The 17,906-nt window shown below is 33.6% G+C and overlaps 1 protein-coding gene and 1 long non-coding RNA gene across 2 annotated transcripts; both read right to left on the bottom strand.

Annotated features, from left to right (window-relative positions):
- Positions 1-1,984: 1,984 nt before the first annotated feature.
- On the bottom strand, positions 1,985-4,366 carry LOC131635881 (uncharacterized). Its single transcript, XR_009293897.1, has 6 exons — positions 3,856-4,366; positions 3,455-3,685; positions 2,800-3,019; positions 2,509-2,727; positions 2,290-2,414; positions 1,985-2,218 (listed from the first exon to the last, which is right to left on the bottom strand). It is a non-coding gene; the product is annotated as an uncharacterized LOC131635881 (long non-coding RNA).
- Positions 4,367-9,402: 5,036 nt separating this feature from the next.
- On the bottom strand, positions 9,403-13,543 carry LOC131635877 (uncharacterized). The gene is made up of 4 exons (XM_058906510.1): positions 13,527-13,543; positions 11,490-12,927; positions 10,424-10,897; positions 9,403-9,806 (listed from the first exon to the last, which is right to left on the bottom strand). The coding sequence occupies exons 1-4, from the start codon at positions 13,541-13,543 to the stop codon at positions 9,498-9,500; spliced, it is 2,238 nt and encodes a 745-aa protein (XP_058762493.1). The 3' UTR covers positions 9,403-9,497.
- Positions 13,544-17,906: the final 4,363 nt, after the last annotated feature.

Below are 17,906 nucleotides of genomic sequence, written 5' to 3'. Positions count from 1 at the left end.
CTAGTCTGTTGATCTGAGTAATTCTGTACTTAGATGACTGGGTGTCTAATCAATCATAGGTGAAATAATGAAGCTTTTGAGTCTTATGATTGTATTAGAGACTAATCCCTCTATTGATTGATCCTTTGCCTGAGTTTTCTTGTCTTTGAACACCCTCGATTGAATGTCAGACTGCCCTGGGTACTTACTTTGACTTGATGAAAATCCTGAAGATATGTCATCTCAGGGGGGTCAAAAATTAGGGTATGACACCTTGCTCGCACGTCATAGCTGCATGTGCGTATGCGCACCGCGATGCTAAATCACTACTGTCTCCGATTTACAAGACTCAGACATTGCTCAGAGTTTACAGTGTTGCGTTCCCTGTGGTGGCCAAGGAGGATTACTGGCCTGAGTATGATGGAGAGGTAGTTTGGCACAACGACGCAATGCGGCGAAAGAAAAAAGGGCGTCCCAATAGTACACGGATTAGAACCGAAATGGACGTCCACGACAAAATGGAACGAAAATGCAGCATTTGTTGTCAGGTGGGGCACAATAGAAAAAGATGCCTTAATCGTTGTGCAACCTCGTCGCAAGTTTAATATAATCTGTATTTTTTTTCGACAATGTATCAGTTTCCCTTACCAACTCTTGTAACCGTTCATCGGTCTCTCATCAATAAATTGTGCTTTTGTGAAAATCCGATATCTATAACGCAAACGTTATTTAGGGTTAGTGATAATTTTACGAACTCGATTCTAAGACATTTTTACGAAAATAAAAGACCGGAATAAAAAACGGTGCGCGGAAATACCCGAAACGGGTTAATTTTGAAAAAAAAAATGGCCCACACATAGGAGCCAAATGGTTTGGCGCCTATGTGTTAATGCATGGCCATATGCGCCATTTCAAATGGCTTACACATCTTTGCCCTAATTTTTGTTCTTTTGCGCCAAATGGTTTGGCGTGTGGACCTGGCATGCGCCATTTCATTTGGCGCATTCTCTTCCAGTATGTCCCAAACCTAGACAGTTTGGTAAATACCCCGAAAAGTTAGTTTTTTCTGTAAATTTTTTATTAAACCTGGTTATTTTAATTTTTTTTCCCTAAAAGTTCTTAAAGACAAAATATATATGCACTAGCATTAAACCCTACATGTCTATTTTTTAATTATTTTTTAATCATATTCTTTGGATAAAGCATAACCAAGAATATGATTTTTACCTTATTTTTCAACAGATCACAAACAACTACTGTGCTCAAATCTTTTGTCCAGTCTGTAGAGAGAACAAATTAATTGTTTGGGGCCAAGGGTTCGCGCATTTGAATTGATGAAAATAAAAGGTATTGGTAAAAGATTAAATTTGGGTTTAAATGAGAAAAGTTATAAAAATACTAATATTCAATATTTTGAATAGGAACTTAATGTTCTTGTTAATATTCAATATTTTTATGAGTAATTTCATGTTCCTGTTTATATTAAAGATTTTTATCTGTAGTTTTATTTTTCTAGTTTGATATTATTTTGTACGATATAATTGTACTCAAATATACATTGAAAATAATAAGTATGAATATTTTCTTGTGTAGATCTAACATGTCGTTCCCCGTGGCACTTTTAGAAACAAATCTTGCATTCAAATGCAAGACTATACAATCAATATTGTGGAAGTATAAAAATGACTCAAAAGGACACATCAAATTCAACTTTCAACTTATAAATGGGAGAAATAAATGTGCAAATTATATTGGTTGTTTATTTAAATATTTATGAAATTAACCTTGTCTTTTCTTGAATCATGACTAAAAACTTTCTTCATTGTAGAAAACCAACTTCTAGTAAAATGAATGCTATAGATATTAAAATCATGAGAAGAGCATAAATGATTGTGTGTTAGCACATTTGTTCCTTTTTAGTTGTTTTTAAAGAACGTGAGGCTAGTTTGATCAAGTTGTTTTCAAATTCATGATGATAATTGATAGAACTGGTCACATCTTTTTTTTAAAGGGAAAAGAAACTTGAATTAAAAGATAGGCATAAGGGATGCCAAAAAATTACAAATAAAAGACAGAGTCAGAGTCATCATGTATCAGGTCCAGAGAAATAGACCGCAGGGCCAACCCCCATTTCTAGTTAATCTACTTTGGAAAAACACCACATCCAAGCCCCTAGTAGTGTAGCATGAATTACAGTTTCTGCTTCTCTCTTAGCCATATCAAGCGCAACATTCAACAGCTGCATAAAAACACTATCCAATTATATATTCATCTAAATTATAGTTAGCCATATAATTTTTCAGTATATACCTTGTTCTTCTGTGAGTGTGAGCCAACATGTGAGCTCAAATTTTCATGCCACTCTTTACGGAGATCGGGCACAGCAAGAAGATTTCCAAGCCAAGTAGTTATGTGACTGTCTTCAAAATTCAGACCTGCATGAAACCAAAACATGCTATCTTTATATAGAACCCTTCATCATAGAAAAAGAAGACAGTTAAGTCCATTTATAGGGACAACATTCATTACCCACAAAGACTTTCTTGCTTGCAATAATGCACAGTTAAAGCCACCGAAATTAGCATTCATGTCTAGAATATTTCTGAACATGTTGTAAGGTGACAAAGTCCTTATCACCAACCCTCTTTGGATGATCAGAAAATCTTAGAGGTCAAAGGAGTGACCAATAGTTTTGAACAGCTGATTTCCAGTTGTCAGAATCGTCAGCAAATTCACCAGTCAGCAATCCTAGTAGCGACACAGAAAATTTAGTGACTAAGAAGGTAATATAATCACTTCCGCAAAAAACATCACAGTTACCATGTATGGTTGGCTCATTCATGTTCAAATTAGCCTGAGAAGGCCAGTTTTCCCTTTTTTCAATCGAAACCCAACGGCTGCTCTGCGCTCCTCCTTTGCAATTTTGCAATTCGCAATAATATGTAGACTCCACATGAATATCTCAAACATTACGTACCTCACAATCTTAACCCCATCAGTGTACCACGCAATCTCGTCTCCTCTCTGATACTCTCTTTCACTGTAGCCAAACAACACCATAACCAAAATGAAAAATCAAAGTACGTAATCAAATTTGATATCAAAAAGAAAAGAAAAAAAGAAAAACCAAACCACATTCACGATTCAGTTTCGCACAAATTCATAGTGAAGGATTTTATAGAATGATAGTTGATACCATAAGATAATAAGATCTAAGCATTACCTCAACAGTCTAAACCAAATCGTCACATAAATACCATAATGTAATTGTCAATTTCCACTCCGATGAAAGCTAAGAAAACCAAAACATACCCACTGATTCAAAGACAACATTTACGATGCATTCCAGTTTTGTAAAAGATGCTACATCCACACATTAATGTTATGCTTCTACTGTTCACTATTTGTTTATATGACAAATGTAAAAGAAAATAAATATAAGAAGTGTAGCAGATAAAGTGATGGTGAATAAAACCTTCAAGAATATCGTTGCCTGATACAGTTAGAATTCCCAGAACGGAGGTTCAGACCGTAAAATGACTTGTCGGAATCAGGCTGATCAGAGATCGAAGAGATATCCGGTTCGAAAGTCAGGGAATGGGAAGAGTGTGAATCGGTGATGGGAAGGTCGATATTCTTCAAATTTTTGTGTGCACGCTAATAATATGGTTTTCATATTACTGACATGATCATCTGGTATTCATGACTGCAGATGCAAATCATCATACATTCAAATAACATGATTAAACACATATGATGATAATGTATATAAAATATTACTATTATCCCATAAATTCCAATTTGAAATAAGAGAATAGTATGTGACTTTAGGATTCCAAATCGAGATTCTGCATTGTTTTAGAAAACTAAAATTACCTTTTATTTTCTTCTCTCCAAAGCCTCTGATGTACGTTTTTAATCAACATCTGTTGATACTTACCTTCATACGAAAAGTAAATCAATAGTGGACAATTAACTGAAGACCAAAATTCTAATAACTAAAAAAATATTGGCAGGTCAGTAGTTTTGTAAAAGAATGATGAAATGAAATAAACAGATACAACATTAAATATCTTTCTAGCCTTTTATGGTGGATTTCTCCATACTTAGTTCACTGCCATCTGAAAACATAAATCAGAAAGGAATCGGAGACAATGAAAACAATGAAAAAATAGGGATTAAGGTTTATTAATCAAATTTCAATAGATTATCAAAATCTACGGCGCCTACCGATGGAGTCTCCCTTTTAGAATGGATAAATATCAAAGATAAAACTAACCATCATCATTGGGAAAATGTGAATGTGTAGTTCCATCATTGCAGCCACGTCTCTACGGTCGCACTGACTATTCCATCGTCAACATGTGATTGCATCAACCACTTATTGTTGTTCCACACAACCTACAATGAGCAAAGAATGTGCTAATAAAAGATACCATGGGTTAATGTCAGCCACAAAATCACTCAATAAGCCGTGGATATCATAGAAAGATAGGCTAAAAAATAAAAGTTTAATTTAATCATAATACCTTGAAATGCTTTCACTGCAGACAAGAAGGAACTGTTAAAATATATATAATTATAAAATGCATTCATGCCGATGGTCATTGTAATATCACAAATTGGAGGACCATTTTAACATAGATGAGACATTAATGCAAAAGACAGTATAAATGTGTATCAGTATGCATGTATATGAATGAAAATGATTTAAATGATTACCCGAAATTCCATTAAGCTCAAACATAGGGACCATTTTCTAATCCTCATTCTCCCCAATTTCTAGAATTGCAACCATATTCCCACATTGGTAGCAGTAATTTAAAACTGCAATTTAAAACCATCGATTAATAGTACCAATGAATAATAAGAGAAGGGCAAGTGTCAAAGTATGGTCTTACGTAGGAAAGATACGATTCCGGTCCCAACAGCGAGGTAAACAAACAACAATGAAGCCTGGAATTTCATTAAGTGCATTAGTATTTGCCATCAAAATATACATATTAAAAAACAGTTAAAGGGTAAAAAGAAAATACCTTAGAAACTTCCTTGAGAGTATTGTGTGGATCATTGTTACCAAAGGCATTGATGATTCTGCCAAGGATAAGAGTCATGATAGGCTGTGACATTCCATTAGAAATGGCAGAGATATTGCCAATGATAAAGACCACTTACATCAAGAGCATCTGCATAAGAGAAGAGTTTAAAGAATAAAAATTTTTGGCTGGTTTTGTTCTCTCTTCCGTTATCATTAACCTCAGTATTCTATGCCATTAGTGGAAATTTCTCTGTCAGATACCTTCACAGCCATGGATCCTCTTTCGAACAATTATCAAAAGTTGATGACATTGCATTGACACCGAATTGAAGTTCACCGCCTCGTGAAATGGACATATATGAATATGACAAAACATTCTTAAGATTCTACTGTCAGATAAAGGTTTCTACCTGGCTCTGTGTCTTGAAATAAAAACATAAATGGCACGATTTTTATTTAAGGATAGAGAAGAATTAAAAATCACTTTACACTTACTGCATTTTCTCTGGAGTTCACGCGTTCCTTTTCGGTTCCTCCAGAAACAACTCCACCTTCAATAACAGCTGGAGTGTTTTCATCTATGCTTTTGCTTTTCTTCAATTTGGACTTGTGAGTTGGTAAAGCATCAATGCATTCAAAGGTTGCACCTCTGGTTTGTGCCATATCCTCATTGACCCCGTGAGTGGAAATTATACAGGGAAGACAGCAGCAGATTGTTAAGCATAGAATGAAGGGCAATGCGCAATCGATGCAGCTAAAAGTAAGAAACACTACACATAACCTGTCAAAGCAAAAGGAAGCAAATTTAATATGCAGGTTCTGAAAAAAACATAATATTAAATGTAAGAGGTTCTTAAAGGCTATACATACCTTCACTTTAAGGATCAGTTAAAGTGCATCATTCACTTTAGAGAAACCAAATCCTAAATAAAAGTTAGTTAAATATGATTTCCTTCTTGTGATATATGCAGTCTTTAGATTTCAAAATTTCCATCCTTATTGACGGTGATCTGAAAGAAACAGTTTACCACATGCTCATTGTTTAGCTCTCTTTATTTTATTGCTTCCGTAACATGGATGTTGGTTTAGGTTGAAAAAGTGCTAAAGTTATTGTTATTCTTTCAACATTAAATTTCAACTCTATTTTTAGCAGTAGCTAATTTTTAAAATTTACCAATACCCACCTTACACTGGTCCTATTTTCACAGGGATGGCTGGATGGCTGTTCTTTGTTTTCACAAATATATATCTCTGGATATCCCTGACAAATAATTCCAATTTTTACAGGATGAAATGATATATATACATAGACACTGGATTAAAGATAACAATGGGAAGATATACCCTGTGAGTTTGCATATGCAATTCCATGGGAGGGAGATACATTCATTGTGCTTTATACATGGAGATATGCTCCTGCTAAATTGTTATAAGCATGCATTTTTTTTCTAAATCAAGTTGGATTGCAACTGGATGTGAAGATGGGACTGTGAGACAGACTTGGTAAACTGTTATTCTCTGCTCTCTATTTTCTTTTTCTTTGTCATCATTGAGGCACGGACTATTACTAAGGTCTGATACAGCAGGAACCTATTATCTTCTCAACAACCATAAGGGAAAACATTATATATGCAAGACACAGTGCCAGTGAAGCTGAGATGAAAGAAGCAGCAAGAATAGAAAATGCTCATCATTTTATTAGTAGTTTGCCTCACAATTACGACACTCATGTTGGGATGAGAGGTGTTGACTTAACCACAGAACAGAAACAGAGAATTCAATTGCAAGAGTAGTATTAAAAAATGCACCTATCTTATTGTTGGATGAAAGGCTTCAATGAAACAATTTATTATCGCCGACGGTTACCCGAACAGGTTCAGAAATAACTTCGCAATCTCATCTGCAGAAACGATACAATCAAAAAATGAAATAGAATATTAACCACTACCGTCGTTGTCGCGGTGGTTTCCACGGTCGTGGACCTTTTTTAAAAAATCATAATCGCAAAAAGTAACACCTATACATATGTTAAAATTGAAAGTCACACAAATTGAAATTCATTAACTGCATAAAATCATATCAAAAGAAACTACTCTAATCAAAGCAACAATAAATCCATAAAATCGAATAGGCATCGAATAACGACAAAGTAAAGAATCCAACGATGATAAAAAGTTTCATTTTTAGAAAAAATAGACAAATTATTTGCATGTGAAAAAATGAAAATTTGTAGATCTTATGCACCTTAATAAACTTATCATCTCCACAAGTCACAATACAAAGTTGTTTATTTGGATGAGCAAATGCCAAATCAGTCACACCACCAATATGGGCATCAATCTGCACCAAGAAAGATATATAAATCAAACTGCAATTACAACTTTAGCTACCTTCATAAGAATAACTCACCTCTATACGTAAATCACCAATGTATGGTTTATACACAGCCTTAGAGAATCAATTTGCACCAATGGCCAGCAACTCCAAATACAGTTATGTATTCTGCAACATCAATGAACATAAATAATTTATGGTGAAACTAAATAACAACATAACAATTTCTATGAATCACCAATGTATGGTTTATACACAGCCTTAGAGAATCAAATCCCAATAGAAAATCAAACAGACAGTAAACCAAATAGATGCATACCCATTCCTATCTCCAAGGGGCCATTGTCAATATCGTTAGCCTCCTGAGCTACACACATCTTATAACTTTAAACAATCAAACAAACGAAGAGTGCAAGATTAAATACATACCAAATCAAAAATACAAATATAATGGAATAAAGAAAATAGAAAAAAATTATCATATATACAATGAGTTCTACTGAAACACCGGGCGTAACCTCTATAACACGTCCCTCGCTTCAAACCGTGATAACCCATATAGACCACCACCATCAGCAGCGTTAGCAGCGGCTAAGGCCACGATCCACCCAGAACTGACGTCATGTACATACAGCCCAACAGAAATCTTCAATCGGAGTCCCTCCGATTCTCGCATACAGCTCTCCATTTGTGATAAGTTTTGTGGTTTCTGTAATTCAAGTTTGAATATGTTGTTTTGATACTAAGAATTTGTAAAGAAAAATTGAAAATTAATTTGGTGAAAATGGACCATGAAAGAAAAAGAAGAATGCGTTGCACTTAAATTTTTTGGAACGGTTTTGGAATTTGAAAGTGGATGGGTTTAAGGGCAGTTATGAGGAGAGTGGAAATTGAATAACAAAGAATGTAACTGTCGAATTATAGTGGAAGAAGAGCATAATTTAGAAAAAGTTGATGTGGAATTTTGAGAAGAGAGATGCTGATGTGGAATGCTTGAGGATTGAGGAAAAGGGAGACTCTTCTTATATGATAGATAATTCAATTCCCAAAACAATTCAAATAATCTATCAAAACACATCAATTTGCTAACGGTGATAACTGAATCAATCGATTAGAATAATTAGCAATTCTTTATTTTATTTGCTAAATATGTTGATCAAATCCATTGATCACCGTGATTAATGAAACATATTATAATTAGGGTTGAACGACATATTAAAACACAATTTCTCTTTACAAAATTACAAACTTAGAATTTCAAAACTGCGATAAGGTATTTCAAAATACCTTCACACATTCATACTAAATCTAAGGCGTACAACCCTGCCCGAACTACGTTAACTCTGATCCTCCATGAGGAGGTACGTAGGCACTTGGCAACAAGGCGAGTCCCCTTCCCCAAAACCTCAATTAGGTTTAAATCTCACTTTTAACCCTATTCATTTTCTGTCATTAGCCATAAACCACAAACCTTACAATAAAACTTCTGTCATTAGCCATAAACCACAAACCTTACAAAATACTCTTACAAACCTTAAATGTAAACCTTAGGAAAGGTTTGAAGGTGCCTAACACCTTTCCTTAACCTTATTATAATAACTTACCCAGATTCTCTAAATCTTCGTAGGGTTTCCTATTCGCCCTGGCAGAATAGGTGGCGACTCTAAAATTTAAATTTTTAGGGCAGGTTGCTACAGAAGTCTTCAAGGCCTTTATCAAACCCTCGAAAGAAAACAAAAGGGAGAGATAGATCCCAAAATTGATGAAGGGATATTTCTGGGTTATTCTTCTAATAGCAGAACTTAAAGAGATGTTAACTCTAGAACCAAAAAATCAATGATTCAATCATTGAGAAAGGGACTGATGTCGAATCAGAGGTTAGAATATCATCCGAGCAAAATGATATTCCAGAAATGCTCTGTGTGTGTTGTTTTATTGTGTTCTTTAGGAAAGTGAAACTAAAGGCTACAAAATATATATATATATATATATATATATATATATATTTAAATTTTAAAACAATGCATAAAAATACAAACAATTGTCAACAAATAGAACAAAGTACACAACCATAAAAACCATAAACAAAGTACTAACATAAGTGTGTATCATCGCTTTCAACACAAATTCATGTAAGATTTTATCCTTAAAGTCCAAGTACCCATCCTCGTTTCCTCTCAATAGACATGGCGATGAACATTTCTCTCCAATCAGGATTCAAAAACTTTTCCAAAGCTTTTCCATATGCATCTTGTGGAATGTCTCCTATCTCATCCAGAACTGTCACACACTTAGTAAGAGAGCACTCTGATATTACACGTGAAATATTTCCACTACATGTGCTCTGCTCCACCCCATGTAAATCTTTGTATGAACTAACTTTATAATCACGCACATGACTCGCGCGCCAATTTTTAAGGTATCGAATACTTTGGTAATTTGTTTCCTTCAACCACTGTATCAAGAATATGTAAAAAGTTATCAAAAATTTGAAAGAAGCCAACAACTAACGGATGAGCAAAAGTAACAAATGAGCAAAGTATATTTTACTAAACAAACCTTTATTTTGAAACCAAGGTGTTCAATGATATATATATGAAGCATATCAAGTGAGAACATTTTATAATGAAAGATGAGAGCAACAAATATCAACCATTGAATTCATCGAGAGAAAGAATGTTAATACATTAATATGGCTATTAATTTCTCTCTCTTGATGAATCCAATGGTTGATATTTGTTCCTCTCATCTCTTATTATAAAATGTTCTCACTTGATATGTTTCCTATATATATATATATATATATATATATATATATATATATATATATATATATATATATATATATATATATATATATATATATATATATATATAATTTCATTTGATAGAAATATGATAACAATAATATTAAGAATTTTGTTTTGAAAACATTTCTATTTCATTTATTATACATGAAAGTATTATTTTCACCAAATTAATGTCAATAGCAATCCATCAACATTTTTCAAGTAATATTAAAATCATTGATTAATTTGACGAACAACCAAGATATATGGAAACCAGGAGTACCTTTAAGAATGTATCATTTAAAGAGCAATTCCAAAATTCTACTGAAAGTGGAAATGTTGTATGATATTGTTTAGGACACATGGCGACAAAACTTGGCAGATTGCGAAGTTGGAGATATTGTAATGCTGGAAAATGAAGGTGAATCTCATTCTTGTTTTGATGGCGATCAGAGTAGTGTCCAAATATGTGTTTCAATTCCACGCAATTTACAATGCAAAAGTCTTTTAGTTTTGGGAAGACATTGACCCAATTATTGGCTACATTATCATCATCATCATCTCCAATGTCTACTATTATGTGCTTCAATTCATCACAATTCTCAATTTTCAAATATGCCACCAGCATTCTTGAAGTATTAAAAAGCAGAAACATAGATTTTATCTTAGAAATACCAGATAGTGTAATACTCGTAACATTGCACATGATATTTGATTGTAGTGGAAGATATTGTGCCCGTTGCCATGTATAAAGGAGCTAAAATGAAACCAAACATTAGTGACGGATGCATACAATTTATGAAAATGTATTTTTTATATATATTAATTTGCCATCAAAGTTCAGAAAAATATGAATTAAAAAATTGACATGTAAAAAGGAATAGATGGATTAATTTACTAAGACTTAGGAAAACTAAAATTCACCTGATATTTCCATAGTTTTTTTGAAACAACATAGAGCTTGATGTTGTTTGATTTAAGGTCTATTTATTTTATATTTAAATAGATTTCTTTTTGTATTTTTAAAAATGAGTTTTATGAAAATATTATTCAAAAATAATAAAAATATATTATAAGATATTTTTTTTAAATAATAAATGTTATGAAAAGTTATTTAAAATGACTTTAAATTTAAGTGATTTTTAAATTTTGATATCCACAAAAGTTATAATAATATTCAATGATATTAAGTGTTATATCTATGAAAACATTTTTATTTTCATTTGTAGTACATTAAGATATTAATTTCTCCAAGTAATTGTCAATTACAATCTATCAACATTCTTCAAGTAAAATTGTAATCATTGACTGTTTTGGCAAACAATAAAGATATATGGAAACAGGATTACCTTCATGATTGAATTATCCAAAGAGCATTCGTTGAGATGAAGCCTTTTCAATTGAGGAACTGTTGTATGATATTGTTTCGGACATATGGAGACTAATTTTGGAAGATAGCAAAGCTCCAGATACTGTAATGCTGGAAGATCAAGGCAAACTTCATTGTAGTTTTGATGGTCATTTTGTAATGATGGAAGATCAAGGTGAATTCCATTGGGGTTTTGATGGTCATCAATGTAGTGCTCAAATATATATTCCAATTGGTTGCAACTTTGAACTTCAAGTGTTTTCAATTTGGGGAATTGCCAAAACACTATATGTTTTAGTAAACCCAATTCAACATGTTGACATTTTCTAAATATGTATTTGAGTGCACCACAATTTCTTATTTGGAAAATTTCTAGAACTGGTAGGTCTTGAGAGAATAGCAGAGGAAGTGCTGATTCTATTAGTTGACAATTTATAATAGCAAGAACTTTTAGTTTTGGAAACATTGGGACATATTTCTTTTTATCTGTTTCTCTTAATTCATTCTCTCCTCTTTCATCTATTATTATGTTTCTCAAGTTCTCACAATCAGCTATTTCCAGATTCTCTAGCAGCGTCAGGTTCCGAGAAGTTAACAATGAAGAGAGGTTAACCAACATTGGGCATTCCCGAAGTACAATAGTCTTCAGATTGCAGAGATTTAGCTGGGAATCAGACAATCTTTGAAGCATTTTACAGTATTTTATTGCTAGCTTCTCCAAATACTTCAAAGAGTCAAAAGAAAGGGAACCTTTGAATAGTACCTTCAAATTTTCCATTTCGTGCAGTTCTAGTGCAACCAATTTGGACAATACTTTTGGAACTTGAAAACCAGTTGTGTCAATGAGACACTGTAATTGTGAAATTTCTCCCAGACAAAGCTCAACAAGATCATTCATACCTAGACGTATATCAACAATCTCAGGCATGAGATTTATCCATCCCTCAGTAATTGAAATTCCATTTAGTCGAAGACTCTCTGATGTTTGCATGCAATACTTGTATGTTGCTTTTGAAGGAAAATTGAATTTGTCAGTAAAAGCAACACATTTTGATAGTGAATAACTAATCCTACTCCAGTCCCAGTTATTACCAATACGATACCTTTCCAATTGGGGTAGGGTTATTTCTTCAAAAGACATACTAAAACTATCTATGAAGTACAACTCTTCAAGTGTTGGACATATTTTAATAACCTCAAATGGATTATTCTTTCTAATTTGACAATCATTCAAGTTTAACACTTTAAATTTTCCCAACTTGGAAATTTCGTATGGCAATTCATTGATTTGGCAATTAACCAAATCAAGAGTCTCAAGATTTTGTAGATTTCCAAAAACTGAGATGTCACCTAAATCAACTCCATCAACCAATATTGATCGAATATTTACCAATGAGTGAAATGTGTAACACCCCTTTCTATACCCCAAAATATTTAACAAATAATCAGAGAATAACATGCATATAATTCAAAAGGGCGTCACATTGATGCTTTTAGAAGAACTAAAAACCTTTAAAAAAACTGACAGCATTTATCTATACAGCACAATACTCCTGGTCATTTTTAATAACACTCAATATCAAATCACAATTTAACCTGAATATGCATTCACAGCAGAAATATATGATACTCATGTGATTTATAATGATTCATGTCCCATACCATGATCATACATCGACTAATAAATCTCAATTCAACATAAACATAATCAAAATGGTTTGGCTTGTAAACCTCTCAAAAGACATGTAACTAATAAATAAGTTCACCAGTCATAGCATAATACATACGCAAATATAACATGAGTTCAATACACCTAGTCTACCCAGTGTTACATGACCAGAGCATCGACTCACTACCTAGTCTCCAATAACCAAGGAAGAACCTCCGGCTAGATTACACGCGGCTACTAAACTTCAGAACCTGCATGTCGCCAAACGAGGGCAACATTAAAACAGAAGGGTGAGAATACGAACCATTATGAAGAAAGTATAACAGAATACAATGGTTAAATTAATACTTCAAGTAATTAGTCATAGTATGTAAAACGGAATATATAATAGAAATCAACACATGATTCACATGTTATCGAGTATACACAAGCTTAAATAGTATAATATTTCAATTCTACTATTATATTCCCAATTAAGTACACAATCATAATTCTCACATATTCACACATCGAATCAAATATGTATTCAAACTTCACTCGTTTCAATTATCAACTCATACACATATCACAACTACATCAACTTCACATACTCAATTATCGCATAATTTTAATGTGACTCAATGCAAGATATGTGACGCTATGCATGTGGTACCGAATTGTGAACCCAAAGTTTCACCGCTTTCCGATTCAATATCTAGAATCCAAGCCACGCTTCCGATCCGGACAAGACCAAAGCCCACCAAACGTAAACATATAGTTTACCGCTTCCGATTCACTTTAGAATCTAAGCCTCGCTTATGTTTCAAAGCAAACCACCTTTGTTTCAAGGCATCCATGATATGAATGTATGTACAATGTTAATCAAACATATGCAATTAAGATCATCTCTACCATCTTAATATTTAGCATATCCCAATAATTCACTCAATGAATTATCCACAATATTGTACACGACATTCTCATCACATAAGCATTATTCACATATAATAGTCAACACACAATTCCAATCCAACATTTCAATCAACACTATTGATTAACACTATCATATGCTAACTCACTATTTGTCAATTTCATAAGGTTTACTCACTTTCATATTAAACCAACAAGACATTAGTATTTTTATCATCTAACTATTTCTAAATTTCAATTATAGGACCATAATAGAAATACATTCCAACCACTATTTTTATTAGGAACATAATATCTTTCCTAGAAATTCAATTCCATTCAACATACCTAATTACTAATTAATCTAACTATATTATCATATGTGGCTATTAATGGAGTGTGAAGGTGATTCACATACTTATTTGGTTCAATGACCAAAAACGTGACCTTCCATGTGCTAGTATGTAATCTTTAAACCTATGCAAGGATTCACATGTTCATTGTACCATTCAATTGTTCAAGGAGCTACAACTAGTGGTCATAACAACTACACATTTGTAGGTTATCGCTACAGTAAAAAGAATGACTACAAGTGGTGTTTGTTTTCTTTTAGTTGGCCAATGGTAGGTGAACAATAGCCATATCTATATCTTCAGCATGCTTTCACGTGTTCAGTTGGCCAATGGCAAAACCGATGGCAGCCCTTTCCATTAAATAATATATATATTATGGCTCACAATATTATTTGACCAAATAGCTAGTACTAGTGGCACTTCCTATCACTCAATGTGTTGGTGTTCAAGTGATGGTGTCTAGTAAATTAACATCATCAGCCCAATGAATGAATAAAGGAAATAAACAAATGAAACAGGGCACTTTTATTTGGCCAATAGCTATCAATCAAGGAAAGAAACAGCAAGCATGTACCGCAATATATGGTATAAGTTTGCCAAGTAGCACTACACATGAGTTTTATATTAATTGTTTGAGAAGAAGATAAGCAATTAGGAATATGCACACTTTTCTTTGGTCCAAGCAGTAGCTACATCACATTAAAGGGAAATAGGCTAGCCACGTTTCAATTTTTAAACACCAAGCATATGCAGATTCTCTTCTTTTTGTTTTCTTTTAAACAATGAACCGAATGCTACAGTAATTCACTTTTATTAATTGGCCAAGTACTAGTATATTAGCCAATGCTATCACTAGAGTATGATATACATCATCACGTTTTCTTTTACCATTTCTTCTATGCGGTTTGTATTTTACCCAAACTAGCTACTGTATCGGATAAGCAAGAGAATGGAAACAAGTCAAATAACATTTCTATCCAATTTTATTGTCATTCCATTCTTTCTTTTCTTCCGGTTCCATTATATACAGCCATAATAAAACAGTGCTTTAATAGAGTAACCAAACATGTTATTCACAGAAAACTTCCAGGTTTTAATAACAAAATCTAATCATATTAACTCTACCCATCATCCCCATATACTAACCCATAATGATTTGGGATTCTCCCCCTTACCTCTTGATTTCTCCTCCAAAACCCTAGCTTTCCTCTTCTTGTTCCTCTCCTCCACTTCTATTCTTGACAACCAGAAAATGAAAATGATGTCTCTACCCCTTATTTCCTCTCTTACTATCCTTATGTATTATATTGGGCTTTAAAATTAATAACACCCCCCAATTGCTTATCACTCCAATAAATAGGCCCAATTAATAAAATAGAGTAGTCAAATAATTAATGATGCTCCAACAAATAATATTATTACCCTTAATATTATTTTCCGATTAATCCAATTAAATCCGACTTTATCTCAAATAAATAAAATCCAATAATAATATTATTTCTAATATTATTTCTCTACATACTCCACTTTATTAATTCCCGATTAACTGAATAAATTCCAACTTCACTTAATAATCCGAACATGTTTCTCAATAACACTGACGATCCAATTAATTATTAAACTTCGTCCAAATTAAGTAAATAAATCCTTATTTAATTTAATTAGCCAAATAATAAAATTCGGGCTGTTACAACTCTCCCCCACTTAAAATATTTTCGCCCTCGAAAATTCAGTCGACACAACCATCTCAACCCTCTAAATCGTTCCAACGATTTCCAATTCTTAAATTCTCAACATAACTTATATAAAATCATTTCCTACTCAATGCATCGGCCACAACCTTCACTTTTCCAGGGTGGTAATTCAAACCAAAGATTAAAATCCTTCGAAATTCTACTCGTCTTGTTTACCTCATATTTAACTCTTGTAATCACTCAACACATCAAACCTGGATCCACACAAACAATGCCTCTTACATTCCAAAACAAACACAATTGTGAACAACTCCAATACATACATCGAATAATTTCTCTTATGAAATTTAAGTTACCTTGAAGCGTAAGCTACTACTCATCGATATCAGCATCAGCACACCTCAACTCGAAATCCCATATCCAAGAAAATTCACTTCTTCCAACCAAAACTCACATTCAGAAAGCTTTACATAACCTTCTTCTCTTTCAGCACCGATAACACAATCCTTAAATGTTAAACATGATCATCGTCGCTCTTTGAATCAAATATCCTCAAGAAACATTACCTCGTAGAACCTTCCTTCTTCTTACTCGACGAACAGGGGTAACTCTACGACTATACACTCAGACAATGAACTTCTTCTCAAACAATTCTTCAAATCTACTCTTCAACTTCTCCTTAGTCGCTTTACACGCTACCAAGTTAGTAAGACAAGTCTATCTCGTCCAATACGATCTCGTCTTCTATCAACAATAGATTAAGGGTGATCAAGTCCTCAATTTGCCAATAGACAGTCGACAATCATAATGAAACATAAACCATCATTACTAAACCAAAATAGTGTTCCTTCAGAACTCACACTCGAAGTCACTTAAAACCCCAAGATTCAAAATCTCTCTTAAAGTTATAATTAGTTGATTCAACTCCAACCAATTCACACCAAAATTCTCATCAACTTGGTCTAACGGAAAACAAATTACATCAATTCTCAAAATCTCTACCAAAGATGCTCAACGAATAATTCAAACACGTAAAAGAAATAGAAACAAAGCCACCGCAGTTGCATCAATAACTACACTTCCATGCATAACAGATAAAACATGATCCAATCTTACAGCACAATCCAAAAAAAATGAAATAATGCGTTGCACCATTATCAATAATAAAGCACGTACCTCAGATTAACTTATCCTTAGAAGTAGTCTCAGCACCAGACAACGCAAACACTTTTCCTTTCGCTTGATCCTTCTTTGGCTTATCGCACATGGCACAATTGTGTCCTTGCTCACCACAACTGTAGCAAATCCTACTCGAACAAACTCCACAATCAACAGTTTTGTGACCCGTCTCGCCACACCTGTAGCACTTAATCAGAGTAGAAGCTCCTCCCCCACTTGACTTCTTGCCAAGACCAGATTGTTCCCTCATGTCATCATACGATTTCTCACGGAACTGTTCTCCTCCTCGTTTCAACTGTAGAAACCTCATTTCTTTCTTTTCACGCACATCTTCTGGAAAATAGTTTCCCAAAAATGCATCACGGAAAAGAGTCCAAGTAACTTCAATATCTTCTATTTTAAATCTCCGCACAGTATTACTCCACCAAACGTCAGCTTCTTTTGTCAGCATGTGAGTACCAAACTGTACCTTCTGTACATCAGTACAACTCACGACTTGAAAGGTCTTCTCGATTTCTCTCATCCATGCGTGCACTTTGTCCGGTCCATACCCTCCTTCAAAGATCGGCGGTTAGCACCTTCGAAAGTCCCCAAAAGCAGGGAATTCATCCTTT

This window comes from Vicia villosa, unplaced genomic scaffold (assembly GCF_029867415.1).
Source record: "Vicia villosa cultivar HV-30 ecotype Madison, WI unplaced genomic scaffold, Vvil1.0 ctg.001583F_1_1, whole genome shotgun sequence".
In the NCBI taxonomy this organism is placed as follows: Eukaryota; Viridiplantae; Streptophyta; class Magnoliopsida; order Fabales; family Fabaceae; genus Vicia; species Vicia villosa.
The sequence above is the reverse complement of the archived record's forward strand: the minus strand, read 5'-3'. Positions and strand labels throughout refer to the sequence as shown.

Bases quoted from the DNA above. Each gene is read 5' to 3' on its own strand.
- LOC131635877 (XM_058906510.1), bottom strand. The intron at 10,898-11,489 runs GTAATCCTGTTT...GTTTCATTTTAG, and splicing joins TGGATAATTCAATCATGAAG to CTCCTTTATACATGGCAACG. The intron at 9,807-10,423 runs GTACTCCTGGTT...TTCTTGATACAG, and splicing joins TAAATGATACATTCTTAAAG to TGGTTGAAGGAAACAAATTA.